Source organism: Hermetia illucens, chromosome 4 (genome assembly GCF_905115235.1).
Source record: "Hermetia illucens chromosome 4, iHerIll2.2.curated.20191125, whole genome shotgun sequence".
NCBI classification, from domain to species: Eukaryota; Metazoa; Arthropoda; class Insecta; order Diptera; family Stratiomyidae; genus Hermetia; species Hermetia illucens.
Genome location: NC_051852.1, coordinates 19790312 through 19808840, shown reverse-complemented (window position 1 = coordinate 19808840; position 18529 = coordinate 19790312). Strand labels below are relative to the sequence as shown.

Sequence of the window (18529 nt, the reverse complement as noted above, 5' to 3'; positions counted from 1 at the left end):
TATTGCCTCACGATCATTGATCGCTTAAGGCGAGGGCCTGAAGTAATACCTCTGAAGGACATAACAGAACAGTCATATACTGAGGCCCTCTGTCGAGAGCGAATTCCGCGCTTTGGAGTGCCAGTCGTAATCACCACAGACCAAGGAATGTAATTTGAATCTAGTCTCTTCCCGGAGTTCGGAAAGTGTACTACCTACAGTCCAATGTGATGCTAGAACGTTGGCATCGGACGGAGAATGCAGAGCATGACCAGCCATTCTCGCCGTAGGCCTTACCACCTTACAGCCCTCCGCGAGGATTTTGCTGCCAGCCCTGCTGAGCTGGTGTATGGGGAGAACCTTCGGCTTTTCGACAACTTGCTCCTGGACAAGAGAGACGACCTGAAAGAGATCGGATTGTTACGTCTATTATGAGAAATATCAGAGAGATATCAGATAAATGGCGAGAGGAAAAACATCATAGTTGCCTCCGCTTCTTTACCCTATGATGACGCAAGAGCTTAGGAATCTGGTAGCGTATGCAGAATCAAGTGGTCTCGAATTCTTAATAGATTGCGATGCGAATGCTCAACATATTTGTTGGGGTAGTAGAAAATGCAATCCAAGCGGATAGAAGCTACCTGATTTCTTCACTTCAGCTGGTCTCCTGACTGCAAATGCTGGGTGCACCCTTGCGTTCGTGGGACCGTGAAGAAGCGAAGTAATTGACCTAACAATCTGTACCTTAAAAGTGTTAGAGTTGATTACACACTGGCGGGCGCTAGACGAGGTCTCACTGTCAGATCACGGATATCTAGAATTTAATCTGACTATTGCGGGCGAACAGTGTGCAGTACAAACACCACCCTAGGAAAGTGGATTGAACAAAGTTCAATGAACTTCTTGGTAATAAAGTACAGTTCCCTAGGTGACTAAGGATTCCTTTGGTGCTAGAAGATGAATTGGAAACTCTGAACTGCACACCTTTAGAGCGCTATGAAGAGGCTTGTCCTATTTCCCGAGGCCAAAGCGATAAAAGTGTTCCTTGGTGGGATTGCAAAAACCCCGGAAATCAATCAGGTGACTTCTGAACCATGTCTGCAAAAGTAATAAGAACGAAGCCTGGTTAAATTTCCGGAACTCACAACGTGAATATAAGAGGCTCATTAGGTGTTGGAAACGAGACTCTTTTAGAGCGTACTGTGGGGAAGTGGAAGGCGAAAGAGGGACTCCAAGGCTGTGCATAGTCCTTAAAAGGGTTGAATCTGCGAAATTCGACTTTCTTAGAAAACCCGACGGTACTTTCACGAGTTACAGACTGAAATCAGTACAGACCCTCCTGTAAGTACATCATTCCGGAGAACAGGTGAGAGAGGTGGTAGGGAGAGAGTTGACGGTTCTTTCAACCCTTTCAACATGCAAGTGCTGCAAGGGGAACTGGAACCGGTTTTTACCTATGAAGAAGTGAGAACTGCGAGACTATCCTCTAAACATTTCGAAGTATCTGGCAGGAGAAGGAGGAAGTGCGCTCAGCGGCCTCGTGCCAGACTGGCAGCTGCGTCGGTGGTAGTTCAGTGCGCCGACGAAGGTGATTTCACCATTGACAATGCAGTTGTATTCCTTGCGTCTCACGTGCCGCCACATCACTCCGTCACCAGCTGAAACCGTGCGGGTTCAGCGGAGGAAACCCGGACGTTATCCAGCTAATGCGTTTACGTGGAGAACTTGCTTTTTTGGAGCGTCCCCCGGTTCGGCGAAGGCTCTCAGTCTTGACAAGGAGATCCATTTGGGCCGCTACGAACATCGATGTTGAAAGCGGACTTTAAAGGGGCTCTTGTATAGTGGGTGCAGCGGCCTCCGAGAAGCGTTCATCCTACGAGGTACTGTGAGCATGCCTCGAGGTCCTTGCGGGTGTCAACATCCGGTGTCGTATGTCGGGAAGGAGGAGTCGATCGCAGTTTCGAAACCGCGTCCCTGGGCATACGTAGCATGCTAGAGTTACTTAACCCTGCTCTGATATCCAGCACAGGGTCGGCGGGTAGCCGCAGATTTTCCTGTACACCATCTCCGCGGGGCTGGCCGCGAACTCCTCTCGATGGGCTGTGCGAAGGCCGACGGGGATGAAATACAAGGACTGCGACCACGACGGATCGTCCCGAGCCATTAAGGAAGCCTTTAGTGTACGATACCAGCGTTCCAGCATCCCATTGAACTGCGGATTGTATGCAGTGGTTCTGTGACACTTGAAACCCAGGAGATTGCCTAAGTTGTGTTGATTACGGTGGGGGATCCAGTCCCGACAGAGGGCCTGGGCATATAATTGCGCCGTAATGTCAGTCAGAGGCATTGCTTCAGGCCACCGCGTAAACCTGCCGGTGATTGTGAAGCAATACGTACGACCGTGCGAGCCCCGCGAAGGGTCAATGGTGTCGAGCTGTCTGGTGTGGAAGCGCTTGGTTGGCCGAGGCAACTTGTTCCTTTTACGTTGTTGGTAATCTTACACTTCTTGCAAGGAATGCAATGTCTGGCTCAAGAGTTTCCGTCGCTGTTCATGGACGGCCAGAAGTATTTTCCAGTGATTTGAAGATTTATCATCCTGATGCCTGGGTGCGCAAGATCGTGTACTGCGTAAAATACTTCCTAGCGAAAATTGGTCGGAATAAATGACCTAGGTCCCTTGCTTGAGGTCTCGCAGTAGTAGTAGAGTAGGAGTTTGAAGAGAAGATAGGAAACTCATTGAACTTCTGTTTGGGGGCCATCAGGCTCTGAAGCTCTGCGTCTTCCTTTTGTGGCTCGGCGATTGCAATATAATCAACCGCGGTGGGGACTGTGACTTCCGCGATTCATGACAAAGCGTCCGCCACGACGTTGTCCTTTCCAGACATGTGCTGGATGTTGGAAGTAAACTGGCTGATGAAGGGCAATCGCCGAAGTTGGCGAAGAGACGCTTTGTCGGACTGTTGTTCAGCCGCGAGGGTAAGGGGTTTGTGGTCCGAGAACACTGTGAACGGCCTTCCCTCAAGAGAGGAGCGGAAGAATTTAATGGACAGGTTTTCGGCGAGTAGCTCACAATCGTAGGCGCTATAGTTATGTTGAGCTGGGTTGAATTGTTTCGAAAAGAAACTCAATGGTTGCCCGTGTTTGTTCATCCGTTGGTGAAGAGCGGCGCCTACCGCTTTGTCTGAGGCAGCGACGAACAGGGCTAGGGGTGAATCTTGCCGGGGAAATGTCGTGCTACAACAAGCTGTAGTTTGACAGTTTCAAACGCCTGGACAGCCTCAGTAGACCTCGTAACCTCGCTGAAGTCTTTTGTTTTGGGCCCAAACAGGTAAGCGTGAAGGATCGTTTGGTGATTAGCGGCCTTGGGTAGGAAATAACGATTGAAGTTCAACATGTCCAAGAACCTTCGAAGATACTTCATTATAGTTGGCAGGGGAAAGTTTTTGATAGCTTCAAACTTGTCTGGGTCAAGTTGAATTCTGTCGGGGGTGATTATGTGGTCGAGAAATTTCACCTGCTTTTTTACGAATTTGCATTTTTCGACGTTAGAGCCCGGCCTCACGGTAACGTTGAGAAATGCTCTCGAGACGGTCCAAGTTCGCAGATTCGGAAGAAGAGGCGACCTAAATATCATTCATGTAGACGAAACAGAAAGGGAAGTTTAAGTTTCGTAGGACAGAGCGGATGAATCTCTGAAATGTCAGCGCTGCATTGCATAAGGCAAATGTCATTCTGGTGAACTCGAAAAGTTCGAAAGGTGTGCAAATAGCCGTTTTCGGTATGTCTTCGGGAGCTACAGGGATACGCCTTGCCCAGAACTAAGCTTGTGAAAATACGGCAGTTTGTCAGTGAATGCGCGAAGTCATGGGGGGGTGGTATAGGGTATCGGTCGAAAATTGTCAGAGAATTTAGACGCCTGTAATCCCTTCAAGGCCTACACTCGCCGTTTGGTTTAGAGACCATGTGAACTGGAGATGAACAACAGCTATTGGAAGGTATACATATATCCTGTCCCATATGATAATCGAACTCTTTCTTTGCAACAGCTAGCTTCTGGGGTGATTGGGGACGCACCTTTGGGAACATCATTGATGCGGTCCTATACATCGTGCTTTACGGGCTGCAAGAAGATGCTTTCAGTAGTAATGTTGCGATATTTTCGGAGGAGTGCGCGAATGCGATGGTTGCAATGCCCTCGAAAACAATCGAAAGATTGTTGATTGAGCAGGTGGACACTTTTTCTGACGACCTTAAAGAGGCTTTATTCTACAAGTCCACTAAAAGCCCATAGTGGCACAGGGAGTCTGCGTTTAAAATGGGGGTGCTAATGTCCGCTAAAACGAATCGCCATGAAAGCGTTCAGCGCAATCCGAGACTCACGTCCACCTATCTGCATCCATAAGCGAGGATAGGAGAGGAGTTCGCGGCACCCAGTCGCAAGTAAGTTTTGCGGAATAAGCGTCTTTGGACGGGGTACGGGAGAACCGATACCTCCGCGCTTGTGTTGATGACGTGGTACTGCGTTTTGGGTAGCGGTCACTGAGGCTGCCTGCGAGCCTAGTTTGTGTTGAAATTGCATCCGGTGTTACGTTTAGATGCTTTAGCTCCAAATTTACGATGGTACCAGCAAATCGTTGGGGCCAATGAGGGTCCCGGGGTGTGACGGGGTGAACACCCACTTCGGGAAGCTGACCTCGACCACGACTGCGATTGAGATCTATCTACGAACGCAAAGTACTCACAGTCGCCGTCAGTTTGTAGACCGCCTTCGCAAGTGTAGTCATAATAGACCTTAAGGCCCTTGACCTCCCGACGTGTCTCCCTAGAAACTGCTTCGACCACGAAGCGCGTGTCGACCTCGTGGACTTCGTCGGCCGGGTGGACAGCACCTCCAGTGGCTACGAGTTTGTGCAGGCCAAGATAGTGCGGGTGTTCTCTGGAGCTGCTGCAACCGTAGGTAATTCAAAAGCTCTAAACCGACCTTATCCCCAACCAGGTGCCTCATTTCTCGAAGCAGCTGGCTGGGGGTACGGTCGTCCAACGTCAGCTCGTTTAGCAAGTGATTCAGCTTCACTCCCTCACTTACTGATAGCCGGCGTATGAGCTGCCTCTTTAGTCGGACATGGGGGCAGTCCTCCAACACGCTCGCGACTAGCCCGATAGTCCCTTCGTCCAGACCGATAAGCGCGTAGCGTTCGTTGTGATGCTTGCGAGTGCGAATTTCTAACTGGTGGAACCACGGCGCCGGGTTGGTGTGTCAAAAGGAGTGCATCGGACTGCAACTGCTACCAAAAGGGACATCGCGTCTACCACCGTTTTGCCCTCATGAGACATGCTACTTGGAGCCGATCAAGCTAGCAAACCGGTGGCGAAACACCAGAGCCGAATCAGACAATCGGAGCAGTCGATAGTTCACATCCCCGCTGTGCCATCACATAGGTATCTTTACGATTGCATAATCAAATAATTTAGTAAATGACTGTCGGGCTCCTCTAGAAAGCTTCCAGCCAGGGAGCGAGAGAATCGCCTTCTGATACGAATGGCCCTCGCTGAAGTCCTGGATGAGACACACCACATTCGCAGTGCATAGTGCATGGAGGTATCCATACGAGATCCCGTTTATCTAGAGTTCGAAGTTCGAAGCTCAATTAATTCTTACAACTTTATTGGCAGTGCAGCTTGAATTCCTGATTCTTTTGGAGCCACCTTTGCTTGTAGCATCCGAGGTCACTCCAGTATATAGCCCGAATAAGGCTCCTCTGAAAACTTTTTTGTTTTTTTTGGCTCCTAGCTCTTCTTGTTCTATGACAGACCTCCCACGTTTGGAGACAGGACGAGTCCAATTTCTTCTTATTGTTTGGAGTTTTATTTGATCGATACCAGTGCACACTCAGTTTGGAGAGGTAGACAGGGCTACAGGACACTTTGTTGAATGTCCTTCCGGGATTTATGAGGAATTTTATATTCATTCAGTTTAACTGCTACCATAAAAGCCTGATCAATATTTTCGTTTTCCGAAAAGAATCCTTTGAATTCCATAGATTTCTAAATATTTCAAATCCTTTCTCTCCCTACATGAACTCTACCTGAAAAAAGGTTTTGAATGATTCATGAATTTCGAATGGAACTCTCGAATACGCCGTTCTGCTCACTCAGTAATTAAAGCGAAACTGCTTTGCAATTAACAAATCACACTTAGTCAATAATTCCTCCCCCATTCAACGGATAGAATAACCCCCCTTCTGGCACTATCCTCGCAAAAAAAGGACTTATTTCACTTTAAAATGATTCGCCTGCAGTCATCAATTCATCTGTCTATTGATCCTTTCCGATATTATTCCAACAATTTGCATAGACCGAGCGTTCCCTGGCCGCTTCTTCATTTATATGCCATACCTATCGATGGAATTTTAATTATAAACTCAGCCTGCTTTGTATTTGGGAGGGTTGAATGGCGTCAGGAAACAGCAAACCAATAGAGCTTCCAGGATAACACCTACAAAGTTATGCCGGCAGCGTCGAAATATTATGCATAGCTGGTGTTAGAGAGAGGCTTGACGGCAACCCGGAATGGATAATATTCTTTGTGTAAGATGGAGCCGAGAATAGCAGGAGGAAGAGACCATTTTAGAAAAATGCGAAAAAAGAAACGAGGGAACGTCTAGACGAGGGGGTAGAATAGTTTGATATCTGAAGTAATCCCTCGGGAATTTTTATGCAATGGGAGGAAGATGCACGATTTTGCAACGGAAACATATGAATCCAGCTTGCATATGAATATGGAGTCGATGAAAGAAAAGATAAAAGGGATGTGCAGGAAGAAAAGATGAAAGGGTTGTTTGGGATTATTATTTTGTTCTGGGATTTAAAGCTTAAATGATCACGAATAGTTCATATGGTGGAAGGCCTTTATGAAAGGATTTCATTGACGAATCCCGTTCTCATCGATCGAATTCTGACTACAAAATTCCGGTCCAGGCTAAGGAGCATCACAATTGTACATTGCTATGTACCAACGGAGACCTTCGATATAGTGGAGAAGAATGCTTTTGACGAGCGATCTCACGCAGTTCGGGGAAGTTCAACATTCACCGGTTGTATTATCCAGCTGTCGTTTGACAGTAGGAGAGCTACCTTGTTGATCATTAAGTAAGCTACCTGAGGACAGCCATCAGAAATGTTCTTTTCTCGGGTGTTACACAGGTTGCCGGCTATGTGCCAAAGGGCCGAGGTCAAATATTTTCTGCTTTAGTCTGTCCAGAATTTCGACTGCGGATATCTCACTGGGGATAGCAAAGTTCCGGTAAAGGCTCTGCACTTTATTTTTCACCCGTCTGTCAGCATTGCCAGTGCTGATTTGAGTCTGCCTAGTAGTGTCCTGCCGCAATGAGTCGTGCCCATGTTCCAGCGAAGACTTTAAGCGGACGGCGAAGAAGAGTTTTCCGCTGATTAGTGAAACTGTTGCCTGATATGCATCAGCTCTTCAGTAGCGGTTTACAATAGCCAACTTGGATAGGCTTGCCAGCGATCTCTAAACCTGTTATGGGCATGGATTGAAGAGAATAAAAGGATGAGACTTAAGGCACAGTGATTCGGAGCCTTAGCATTGTTGGGTTATGAGAGTAGGAAGGCCGACTTTGGTGGACGATGGTTCACCTTTCTGGGCGGCAGTGACTCGATGGTGGAATCTTTTGGCTAAGGAGCTTTAAAAAGGGGGGGGGGTGTCTATACAGAGCACAGGCAATAATCCCTAGAATACCTTAACAAAAATGGAGCGAGGGAAGCTGTTGGGCGACGCAATTTCCCACATTTGAACGGAAGTAGTCACAGGTGTGCTTCCTCATCGTGCCAGGTCTCCTTTCGCTTTGCTGGAAACTAAAATTGATGTTTTGTCGGAATTTATCAAAGGCAAAGAGAGAGAGAGAGAGAGAGTCCTTAAGTGCTATTCTGGAAGACGCGACAGGAATAGGAGTAATGAAAGGAAATGCCTAAACCGACTCCCCAGACATAAACGCAATTAACGTTGGTGACACTGATTTGTATACCTGCTGAAGTAGGGACACATAGAAAAGTGTAACGGAAACACAAGAAACACCCAAGTGAACAACAGGTTCCTAAGTAGCAAAAAAGGGCGATAACTCGACAGTTTTTTTTAAGTAAAAATAGTATAGTAGTATCTTGGCCTTAACGATCTATGGGTAAATGACAGCGTTGTCCAGATAACCTACGAAGGAGGTATCATATTGAAGTTGAAAACATTTGGTAAGTTCAAAACTGAAGGTTTCCGCAGTCGCCTAAAATTTTACTTCAGAAGTATGATATATTGTGTGCTCAGAATTACGAGATCTACCCTCGAAAGCAACAATCTACCCGAGGTTACATCCGGGACTGTAATGGAATGAAGGAATCTACACTGTAGCAGTGAAGCAGTTCAACCTGTAGGAACTGTCATAGTCAAACGGTAACTATTTGAGTAGTAGTGGAGGTGGTACACATTTCCTGGACGTAGCTGCTGACTGCATAGCGTATTTTGTCTGCAGATCTCTTTGAATGGATGCTACTAGTGTATACTGGGGTTATTGGCTGGTCGGGCTTATGTAGAATGTGTGGGGAAAAGGTTGACATTGTCATACAAGGAGACAAGGAACCCAAGTGGCCGTTCTGGGATAAAAAGTACAAATTTGAAAAACAGTCGCACTATCTGTATCGGGAAGCCTGTACTGTCACACGCACTAGAAAAGTAGGCAGTTCAAGATTTGTTCCTGTAGACTACATAAATTTCGCTATAAAATCCTAGAAACTTGGGACATAACGAATGGGTAGTCCAGTCGACAAGGGGAGCCGCGTTATAAATATTCGCCCATCAAGCTATACAGGAACGTATGAGCAACCTTCTACTGATTTTATGTGAGCCAAAATCATCAGGGTTCGGGCACCCTTAACGAGTGGCAACTTTCTTGGCAAAATGAGCCAAGGGGCAAGCGGACTGCGCGGCTCATCGACAAATTAGACCCATGGTTGAACAGAACGCACGGTGAGATTGATTAGTTCCTTACCCAACTTCTAAGTGGGCATGGAGGTTTTCAGTTGCACAGGGTTGGGAAGGCGCGATCTCCTGATTGTGCGTTTTGCAATAGAGTGGCGGATGACGCTGAACACACCTTTTTCTCTTGCGAGAGGTGGGAAGGCCTCCGCCAGCAGCTTTATGCAGACACAGGGGAGCTCTCTCCAGACAACATTTTCAGAGAGATGCTGAAGAGCGCTGGCAGCTGGAATCGTATTGCGCATTATGTTCGGGCTCTTCTTACTACGAAGAAGATTGAACTCGACCGGCAGAGGGATCGGACGGTAAGGGGTTCCCTGAACTAACAACAATTCCCTTCCTCCCCTCCCCTCCTGTTGGTGAAAGGAATTCCCTGACTTGAAGGCTCCCAAAGCCGGGAGAGTGGGAGGGCTAGCCCGAAGTAATGTGTCAAACGGTTCCAGGCTAGTTCTCTGATGACAGGGAGGTGTTTAGTTGGTAGACCGCCAGCGTGCTGTGGCGGGAGTCCAACACTCTGTGCGTAAACGCATTCACCTACCCTACTCAAAAAAAAAAAAAAACCAATCAGGGTTCGGGGACATGCCAAGATGTCTAGTTTTAGGTGTCAAAGGATGGAGACTAAAAGTGATTACCTTAATGGCTTCAGTGTTTGAGCCTCAGAATGAGGAAGCTCACTTTGCGAATCTGAGAGGGTGTCGCATTCGGAGCATGTATCGGGATGTCACGGAATACTACATAAAAGTCGATCGTCAGATAATTGTTTGAGGGCCTGTATCTTAAAAAATTAAGAAGACGTAAGGCTATATCTATTGCCGTTTAGCTGGCCTAAGAGTTTACCAGACAGAACTTCAGGTAGTCTCTTTCACATAATGGAGTAAATTGGGTTGGATATTGAATAAATATGTACATTGAGTCATCCACTTACTATTACAGCTCATCAAGATCAATTACAGTCCTCGATGGTAGGGGCTTATCTAAAGGTCTAATGGCATTTCTCCATCTTCCATCTTCGGATATTTCCCTTCGATCGGGGAGGTAGGTTTTTCATCATAGATGATCGGATGTCAGTCGGTACTATTCTCAACGTTTTGAACACCGGATCATCCAAGACGGATCTGAACGAACAACGCATTCCTAATATTTTTTTTGTAGACCACTGTCTTTACTGGTCGCGAGCAACCTTTTATGGATTCTTAACTTTAAAAATGTCGAATTAGCATATGAAGCAGGATAGATTTGGGTGCGTATGGGTGTTTATTAGTTTGAGGCACGAACGTCATTCAACCTGACATGAATGTTTTAAACAACTCCGGGAATTTTTTTGACTCTATGCTCAACGTTTTAATATCCTCCCTAGATAATAATAATAATGATAATGGAAGGGTCAATGCGCAATTCTAGACCAACAGCATTCTGTCCAAGGAGCAGAAGGGTCGCCAAGTTGGTTCAAGGGGTTGCAAAGAGCAACTCATCATCGACTCGGTTGTTATAGGCCAAAGAAACCTCTTTAGTTGCTATATCGATATGCCTAGGCTTTCGGCAGCGTTCCGCATACCCTAACTAATCGATGTCCTACATTTGTATCGCATTGATCCGAAACAAATAAAGTTTTTGGCGGCAGTCATGGAAGGGTACCACCTTATCAGTGGATACATCAGAGCATATCCATGTAGAGAGAGGTATCTTCCAGAGGGATTCTGTGAGTTCCCTTTGGTTTCTTATGGCATTGAACCGCCATTCATGGCTACTGGCTACTGAGAGGGCATGGTTTTGCAATGAAATGTGGTCAGCGTGCTAAGTGTGAACTGGAACACTTGATGTACTTAGATGACTTCAAACTGGTACTAACGACCCTCTCTCTGTTGCGAATAGTAGAAATATTCAGCTGGATCATCATGAGTCGCATGCCGGACATAGCATTGGTGACCTCCTCATCTAGGCTATGACCGAGACAGACTTTTACAAGTGCCTAGGAATTCTGAAAGAAACCCATGCTCGATCTGAAGGATGCTCTGCTGTCCGAATTCCTGCCACGTGTAAAGCTGGTACTGAAATCGCATCTTTCGGGGAAGAATAAAATAGACTCATTGAATGTATTCGCTGGCCTATGCATTCGGAATATTGCCGTGGACGAGGTATCCATCCAGCGGCGGATACGGACTACTATGTCCAAATTCCGAATGCATCATCAAAACTCTGCCATGGAGTGGATGAACCTGCCTCGTGACATCGGAGGTAGGGGCGTAGTTGATGTGGCTTATTTTTACAGTAAAGAGTAGGCGAGTCCCTTGAATGCGGCTGTTTGTAAGGCAGACTGTGGGCTAACTCCACTTAACCTGATGGATCTATCTTTCAATTCTCTGAGTGGGGTGAAGTCAACCAAGAGTGCATCCACGGATACACGGTAAATACGTGAATTGTCTTTGACAGCTATTTGTCAATTTGAATTTGTCGAACTGTTTGTCGTGCTGGGGAGCTCTTTGCTAAGACGTGTATGCCATTCACCCAGAAATAACATATGACATTCTGCATACGTTCTCGGTGTTGCGACGGATTCTCCCATTTGCCTACCACCGGCCACCACCACCAGAACCCCTTTACTTTTTAAGTAGGTAGGATCGTCTGGCCCTAAATGCTTAGCACTTAGTGTTAGTATTAGGTAAAATTCGGTATTTGCAAAAGATTGTGACAACTCGGAAATAAGACTCCGCTGTAGTCGGGCCCAAGCTCGGTTGTGAAACGAGTAGGGATGAATAGCCTCAGTCTGGTTGGTGAGGAAAGTACGGGAACTTTGTAGTTTAGCAGATTACTCACTGAAGAAGTTAACACCATACCTGGCAGTTAGGTATAAAATGCAGGGGTTAGATTTTTGTCTGCTATTTGTAGTCTAGCCTAAAATTGATAGACAAGGGGTAGCTTCCTCCAAAACCCAATTTTTAGTTTTCAATGTAAATATATATTTCAGGAGCAACTCCCCTCCTTCATCAGTACAAAGCCACCTGCTTTGTAAACTAAAAATTGTAGTTTGGAGGAAGCTACCCCTTGTCTTTCAATTTCATAAAATGCAAATTTACAAATGAGAAAAAGGAAACTTGGCGTCCAGTACGGATGACCGGCAGAAGTCCTTTGACTTCGTGTCTGGGTGGGGTTCCCGTAATGGGCAACACGGTGTCGAAACCGCTAATCGTGGGCGGTTCGACGCCTAGGCGCAATGATGATTAGGAGCATTGCTCCGCCTGCTGCAGCTGTTTCGGTACAATCTGTGGTGATCACTTCAGCAGGTTCGCGTAGGCAGCGGATGGAATGGACTGACCTGTTTATCATCCGCTCCTGTTACGAAATAACGACGGGGCGGGTACAGCATCTTGTTGCACCAGAAATATGTCGAATGCGTTCCGCAATAAGCGCAGCGGGACACAAACCCGGCTGTTATCAGGGTACGTATTCGACTTGAGGTTATCGCGGAAACTGGTGACCAAGTGGGGATAGAGGCGGCGGCATAAATAACACCACGCCGCACTGCGGGCTTCAGTACTCGCTAAAGCACTCTCCTTCACAGTCCTGCTGAAGTAACCGCTGAATTCTCGGAAATGGATCCTTTGTATAGACCATGTATTCCCAGGCTTTATGTATTCCTAGCAATTATTGAAGAAATTGCATATCAGCTGTGTGCCAAAATGTCACTGCTGGAATTACAATGACTTGTGTTCTGTGGTGCAGTTATGGCTGCCAGATTACACGGTCGGAAGATTCGCTTTCACGTTATTGGTATGAGTGCTCGAAAAGATCCACGATGGAAAATTCGTCTGGAACGTCGACGTGGCTTACTAAGCGGTGAACTTTGGGGGGTGGGCGGGGGCTTCTGTCCAGCATGCTGAGCATACTAAGTGGATTACGGTTGAAGCCGGGATGAATTTTTCGGGAGTTGTCGAAGAAGAGGTTTGATGAGCCATAAACAGTTTGAAGAACTGGAGGGGCTTGGTCTAGGTCGGGTGTTGAATTTCTGGCACAAAAAGTTCACCAGTGTATATGGTTGGATAGCAGATAGTATAACTCAGGTCATTAGTAAGTCGGATAAATTTCTATTCTTTCTCACTGCGGGGATGATATACTTATTCCTACGAAGGACACGATGCTGGTTCCCGCGAACACAATAGCGGTTACTTGCTTACCAACCCTCTACAGATTCATAGTGACCATTATCAGTGGAATGGTTAGTGCGTACGGTAAGCTTCTGCTACCGGGCTACCGAGTCGGATCAAGGGGTTGCAAAGAGCAACTCATTATCGACTCGGTAGTTACAGGCCAGGAAACTAGAGGTCCAAGAAACCTCTTTAGTTGCTATATCGAATATGCCAAGGTCTGTGGCAGCTTCCCTCACACCTGGCTTGTCGATCCCGGACTTTTCAACTTCTTACTTCTTGTGTGCTATCACCTGGTTATCAGCATTGGGGAGATGTGCCTTGGCTTGATGGCGCGTTCTGCGAGCGGTATGGGGTGATGCCTGTCGGTTTTTGTTGTTTTTTCCCCACTCATCTGAATTCTAGAAATATGAGGCTACGATGTCTGTCATATCTCCTCTCGCGTGGGGGGTGGGGGGGATCGGTATTCGCAGACAATCAGGTGATATTCCCGAATGATATGGGATAGGTTCACCGCAGGAGGGAGGAGGTATCTGGTTTTTAGAGACGTTGTAAAGCTGGTGCTTAGTTTCAATCCGTGAAAGTTTCTTCTACATGTTCCTTGGAAAATTTGTTATCCACCAACGCTACCTGGTGGAGAGGCCTCTTAGCCACCACAGTAGAAGATATTGGGATGGTGTCGAGGCAGCTACTTTGTGATATAATCGGATTGGATTCACATTAGTTGAGGGTCTTATTCCTTTTACTTCCATGACTGGTTTCTTTCAGGCATCGGTTGCCTGTCTCCAATATTTACCCGTTGTTGTTCATTAACAGTGACTATGTACTCGACCTTTTCCGACTCATCTCGCTAAATGAATCCCGCCTCCAAGCGATTTGCAGTCTTGCGAAAAATTTGACAGCTTTTTGGTACTGACTTTTCATCGGGAGTACCATTTGGAAATTTTTTATTCTTCGGCTATGACTGGATCCTTTTTTAGTCTTCGACTATGACTGAATTCTGCTTCCCAGACTGCAACAGTTTCCCTTTTGGAAACTATCGATTATCCTGTGTATTACTCTGCAGATAAATTTTGCTTGCTTTCTACAGTTTCTATCCTGGATGTCACCACCCGAAGGTGCACTCTAGCGGCTAAAAACTCCGTAGGTTACCCAACTACTGGTTTGTTTTCTTTCATATTTGGTACCTTTCTTGATGTAAAGCGGTATATATCCCTAGCTGTTGTCCAGTTAGCCAGGTCTTAACTGTCCTTAAAATAATATCAACGGATATATGAACCAACGAAACAGATCCCTCCTACTCGGCTCTTTGAAATCCTTATTAAGAAAGGCTGTCAGAACTTGCCTGCTGTGCAGCTTCAACCTAGAGAACAACAAACTGTGCTCGAAAGAAGTTAGCCTTCCTTCTTTAGCCAGTAGATGTTTTGAGTTGAAATTTCACTGGTGTCTTTGGGAGGGGGTCCCTTTACTTGGCCAAACTGGAATGGCCCACATATTAATCAAGTTTCATAACTCTAATATGGAGCAGCTGACTTTCGGTACCTTTGATTGATTGATTTTGGTAAGGGACGATTAAGGGAATTATCTAAATTGGCTAATTCAAATTTCATCCCCTGTTGGTAACATACAATCGCCGGACATTAAATGATGCGAACCACAATATGTGGATGTTTTAAATTTGCTTAGTTTCTTCTTCATTGCTTATAAAGTGCCTTCCCTTACTCTCACGGTATATCCTTTTCCACCGCCACCATCCTTTCAGTCCACAACGAAATAGAGTTTTAAATCTAGTTAAGATTTGCATCTCTATTTTCTGAAGTTTTTGTTCTATTCGAAAGTTTTCTGTGTGATTTGCTTTTTTCTCTCTCTCCTCCCACTAACTTTCGTCCTTTCTTCCTTTCAGTTCAGTGGTGCAATCGCAACGTATTTAGTTATTCTGATACAGTTTCAAAAAACCGACGGATAAATTGAAGAAAAAGTGGAGAAAGGGCAAAGCAGACATGTAGCGTTGGAAGGACTCTCGCAGAAAGGAAAGCAAAGGAGATGGTGGTGTCCATGGGAAGTTATGTCGAAAAGGATAACGAATGCTGGAGTAGATGGAATCTAGAAATATGGTATTACCTCTGAAGCGAATTGCTTTGAGGAAGTAAATGAAAACTTTGAAGGAATGTTTCATTATTTTTTTTTGTTTGTTGTTAAATTTGGAGATGTTTCTTCGGAGGTTTTTATAAATTCAAATAAAGGGTTTTTTTTAGAGAACCGTCAGAGTGTTTTGCTGTTGCTGCTGCGCATATTAGATACATTGTTGTATTAGAATTGTGGACGCTGACATTACTTTATGATTTTTTCAATTTGAATGTAACTCTTAAGTGTTGAGGATGCTGGGGGTCCTGAGTCCGCATCCAATTGATGATAGACCAGACCACTTGGGAAGCAACTTACCTCCTCTCTTGTGGTCCACGGACTCCTCTTTTTGGGGTACACACCCAAGTTTTTTAAAAATCTTCACTGACGGTTTCGTCTAGGGCAGAGGGAACTCATCAGACGCTGCCTCACGGCTACAGGCAGCGTGACCGAAAGTGGCTCCTGGTGGTAATCGCTCCACTAATATAATCGCCCCGGACAAAATCATCAGTCAAGATTTTTGAACAAATAAGTATTCAATTTTACGGAACCGTTGGTGGACCGTGAAAAGATGAAATGATTATCCTTTCTCCGCGCGTTCCAACCTGTAATGCACAGTTCAATGCCGAACGCAGCTTCCCTCTCGCCCTCCCTCCTTATATTTCGGAAAATAAACCAGTACGTGTTCTGATTCCTCCAGGCATCAGCATATGTTTCATGATAAAGGCTGCCGTCAAGCCGAATGCGATGTAAATTGCTTGCGTATCTGTCGTGTCTAGTGATAAACTGCATACAATTATCATTTATTTCACCGAGACCGTATCAACTGAATGGGATCGGCTGGTATTTCCATATCGTGAAGGCAATCCTGATTGATACCATCTAGCGATGCACTGTTGCCAAGAGCAAACTTCTGTGAGACGACCTTTCTCTCAAATCTGCTCAGGCGGCCCCTATATACAGGAGTGTTGAGGTGGCTACTTTCGATAGTGTGGTAATTGCTTCTCCTACCTTTTTATTCACCATCAAAAGAGGAAGCTTTTGAATGCTAGCCTTTCATGAATTCCTATATTCTATTACTTTGACTTTTGGTTCCCACTTCCCCTACCCCCCTGTGATGTCCGTATATTTCAACCCGGTTATCTGGTTCATGAGAGCTTCAGGAACAGCACCATTGGGTTTAATTTTCCTTAATGAAGGCCTAGCTCTGATCCCTCTAGGATATCATTCGAATCTTGGATAGATTTTAGCATACCATCCCATTACATAAAGTAGGAACGGCTACGCGGGCACACGCAGAGACTTATCACGAACTCCATGGAGCGGAGAAACCACTTCAGAGACGGAAAAAGGAAGCCTGGGAGAACCAACAAGTCTGTGAACTAGAAAAGTACTTGGCAAGGAGCGCAACGGGGATCCTTCTCGCGATCACCATCACAGCCGGTTCGGAGACGGTGCGATAAGCAGATGCCACTCGCAAAGCTCCCCGCCTCTTCACTTGAGCAAGACGTTTACGATGTCCCTCTTTGTCAATGGCATCAGCCCATACCTCCGCCCCATGGGGCAGAACCGACTGCGTTGCTCCCATAAGGAGACGTCTCCTAGTAGATACAGGGTCCCTAACATTCGGCATTAGCCGACTCAAGGCCGCGACTCCAGCTGCAGCCCTGCCCGCCGCTGCTTTGATTTGCTCGAAGAAGCAGGGAGCGGTCTTTCAGATAATCCCCCAATATCCCCAAGAAATAGCTTGGCACGTGAAATGAGTTTTCTAGTGTGCCTAGCATATCTGTCTATCTTACGGAATTGAAGGTATTTCTGACATCAAGCTTTATGAGGAGTACTATATGTCGAGATCGGCGGCTGTGTACCTCGGTTCGATGAATCGCATCTACGACCTCCATAACAGCATCCACTGTAGATCTCTCTGTTCTGAACCCGAACTGCCGTCGGGATAAGGCCCCGGCAGCGCGGATCGCTTCAGCGAATCTACTCCTGATGAGCTTCTCGAGCACTTTTTCGCCCGTGTCGAGCATACATAGTGGTCGGTATGCGGTCATTCACCTCGTTACAAGGTTCTACCAGCCGCGAACTTTGCTTTTATTTATAGCGCTGCGGAGTCTCGTTTTTGTTGATCTATACTATGCCTTTATGGCGCATGCTCCCTCGTTGGCGTGCTTATGACACTCCGGTGCATGTGAATTTGTAAAATGCGGATCATGCTGTTTGCACCCTAGCCCTCTCGAATTCCGCTCTGAAGATCGGACACCGTCTCGAGTCCGCAGTGTGTGCGATACTCTTGCCAGACGCGCCACGATCCCTGCAGAGAGCGCAATTCTCGCTTTCATTGCAAGTCTCTTCTTGATGACCCACTTGGCCGCATCTCCAGCATGCTGTCCACCTGTCCCGCCCCATGCAAGCTGCTGACGTATGTCCATAGTCCAGACACCTGTAGCAGTTGGTGGGGATTATCCGCATTCGCATCCTGCATACTACCCATCCGATTTTGATTCTCCCGCTGCTAAGGAGTTTCCTCACATATTGCTCAAGGGCTCCACCATGGTGAGTTTTTGGCCTCACCTCTGTAAATGGTGATACCTACTCAGTCATTGGTTACCTCCGGATATTCACGCTGCATCGCCTCCTCTACTTCGAACTTTTCTGTGAGACAGTCAAGTTCCCGGATTTCTAGAGACCACGTGGATTCTAGGCTGAAAACAAGAGCCTTCTCCCCCAATAGCCCCTTGACCGCTTCGCACAAGGTACTCTTCTTAGTCGTCTTTGGGCCCAGTTCGACGAGAACTACGTCACTCCTCGTTTTCCGTATGGGAGACACCTCTGCTCCATTGTCTTCGTGCTTCATCCTGTAGCGGATTTCATTATTCCGCAAATGTCTTGCCTTCCGTCGGCTTAATGAGCAGAGCCGACGGTCTAGTCCTTCTTCTTTTCCTCGTCTTTTCTGCTCCTGGCTTTTGGTTGGGAAACTCCTTGGTTTTGGACAAACGTGTCTCTGGCTGCAGAGTCAGTCGTTTCTTTTTTTCCTTCTTCGCCTTCTTATTTTTGGGCCCTGGGAACAACTTCGATAAAGTCTCCTTCGGGCACCTTGTCCTCTTTCCGCTTTTCCCCAGTTGGCTTTGTAGTGGGCTATCTGCGGTCCCCTTGACGTAAGCAGCATTCTCAACGGGGAGTGCGGCTGTTTCTGCTTTCCAATCGTCTTCCGCTGCACTCCACGTTTGCCTATAGA

General features: G+C 46.5%; 1 protein-coding gene across 1 annotated transcript in view; it reads left to right on the top strand.

Annotated features, from left to right (window-relative positions):
- Positions 1 to 15401, top strand: part of LOC119655492 (gustatory receptor for sugar taste 43a) — a 115176-nt gene extending 99775 nt beyond the window's left edge. Inside the window, exon 12 of the mRNA XM_038061394.1 lies at positions 15068 to 15401. Within this exon, the coding sequence (XP_037917322.1) occupies positions 15068 to 15130 (63 nt within the window). The 3' untranslated portion in view covers positions 15131 to 15401. The remainder of the gene's footprint in view (positions 1 to 15067) is intronic.
- The last annotated feature ends 3128 nt before the right edge of the window (positions 15402 to 18529 follow it).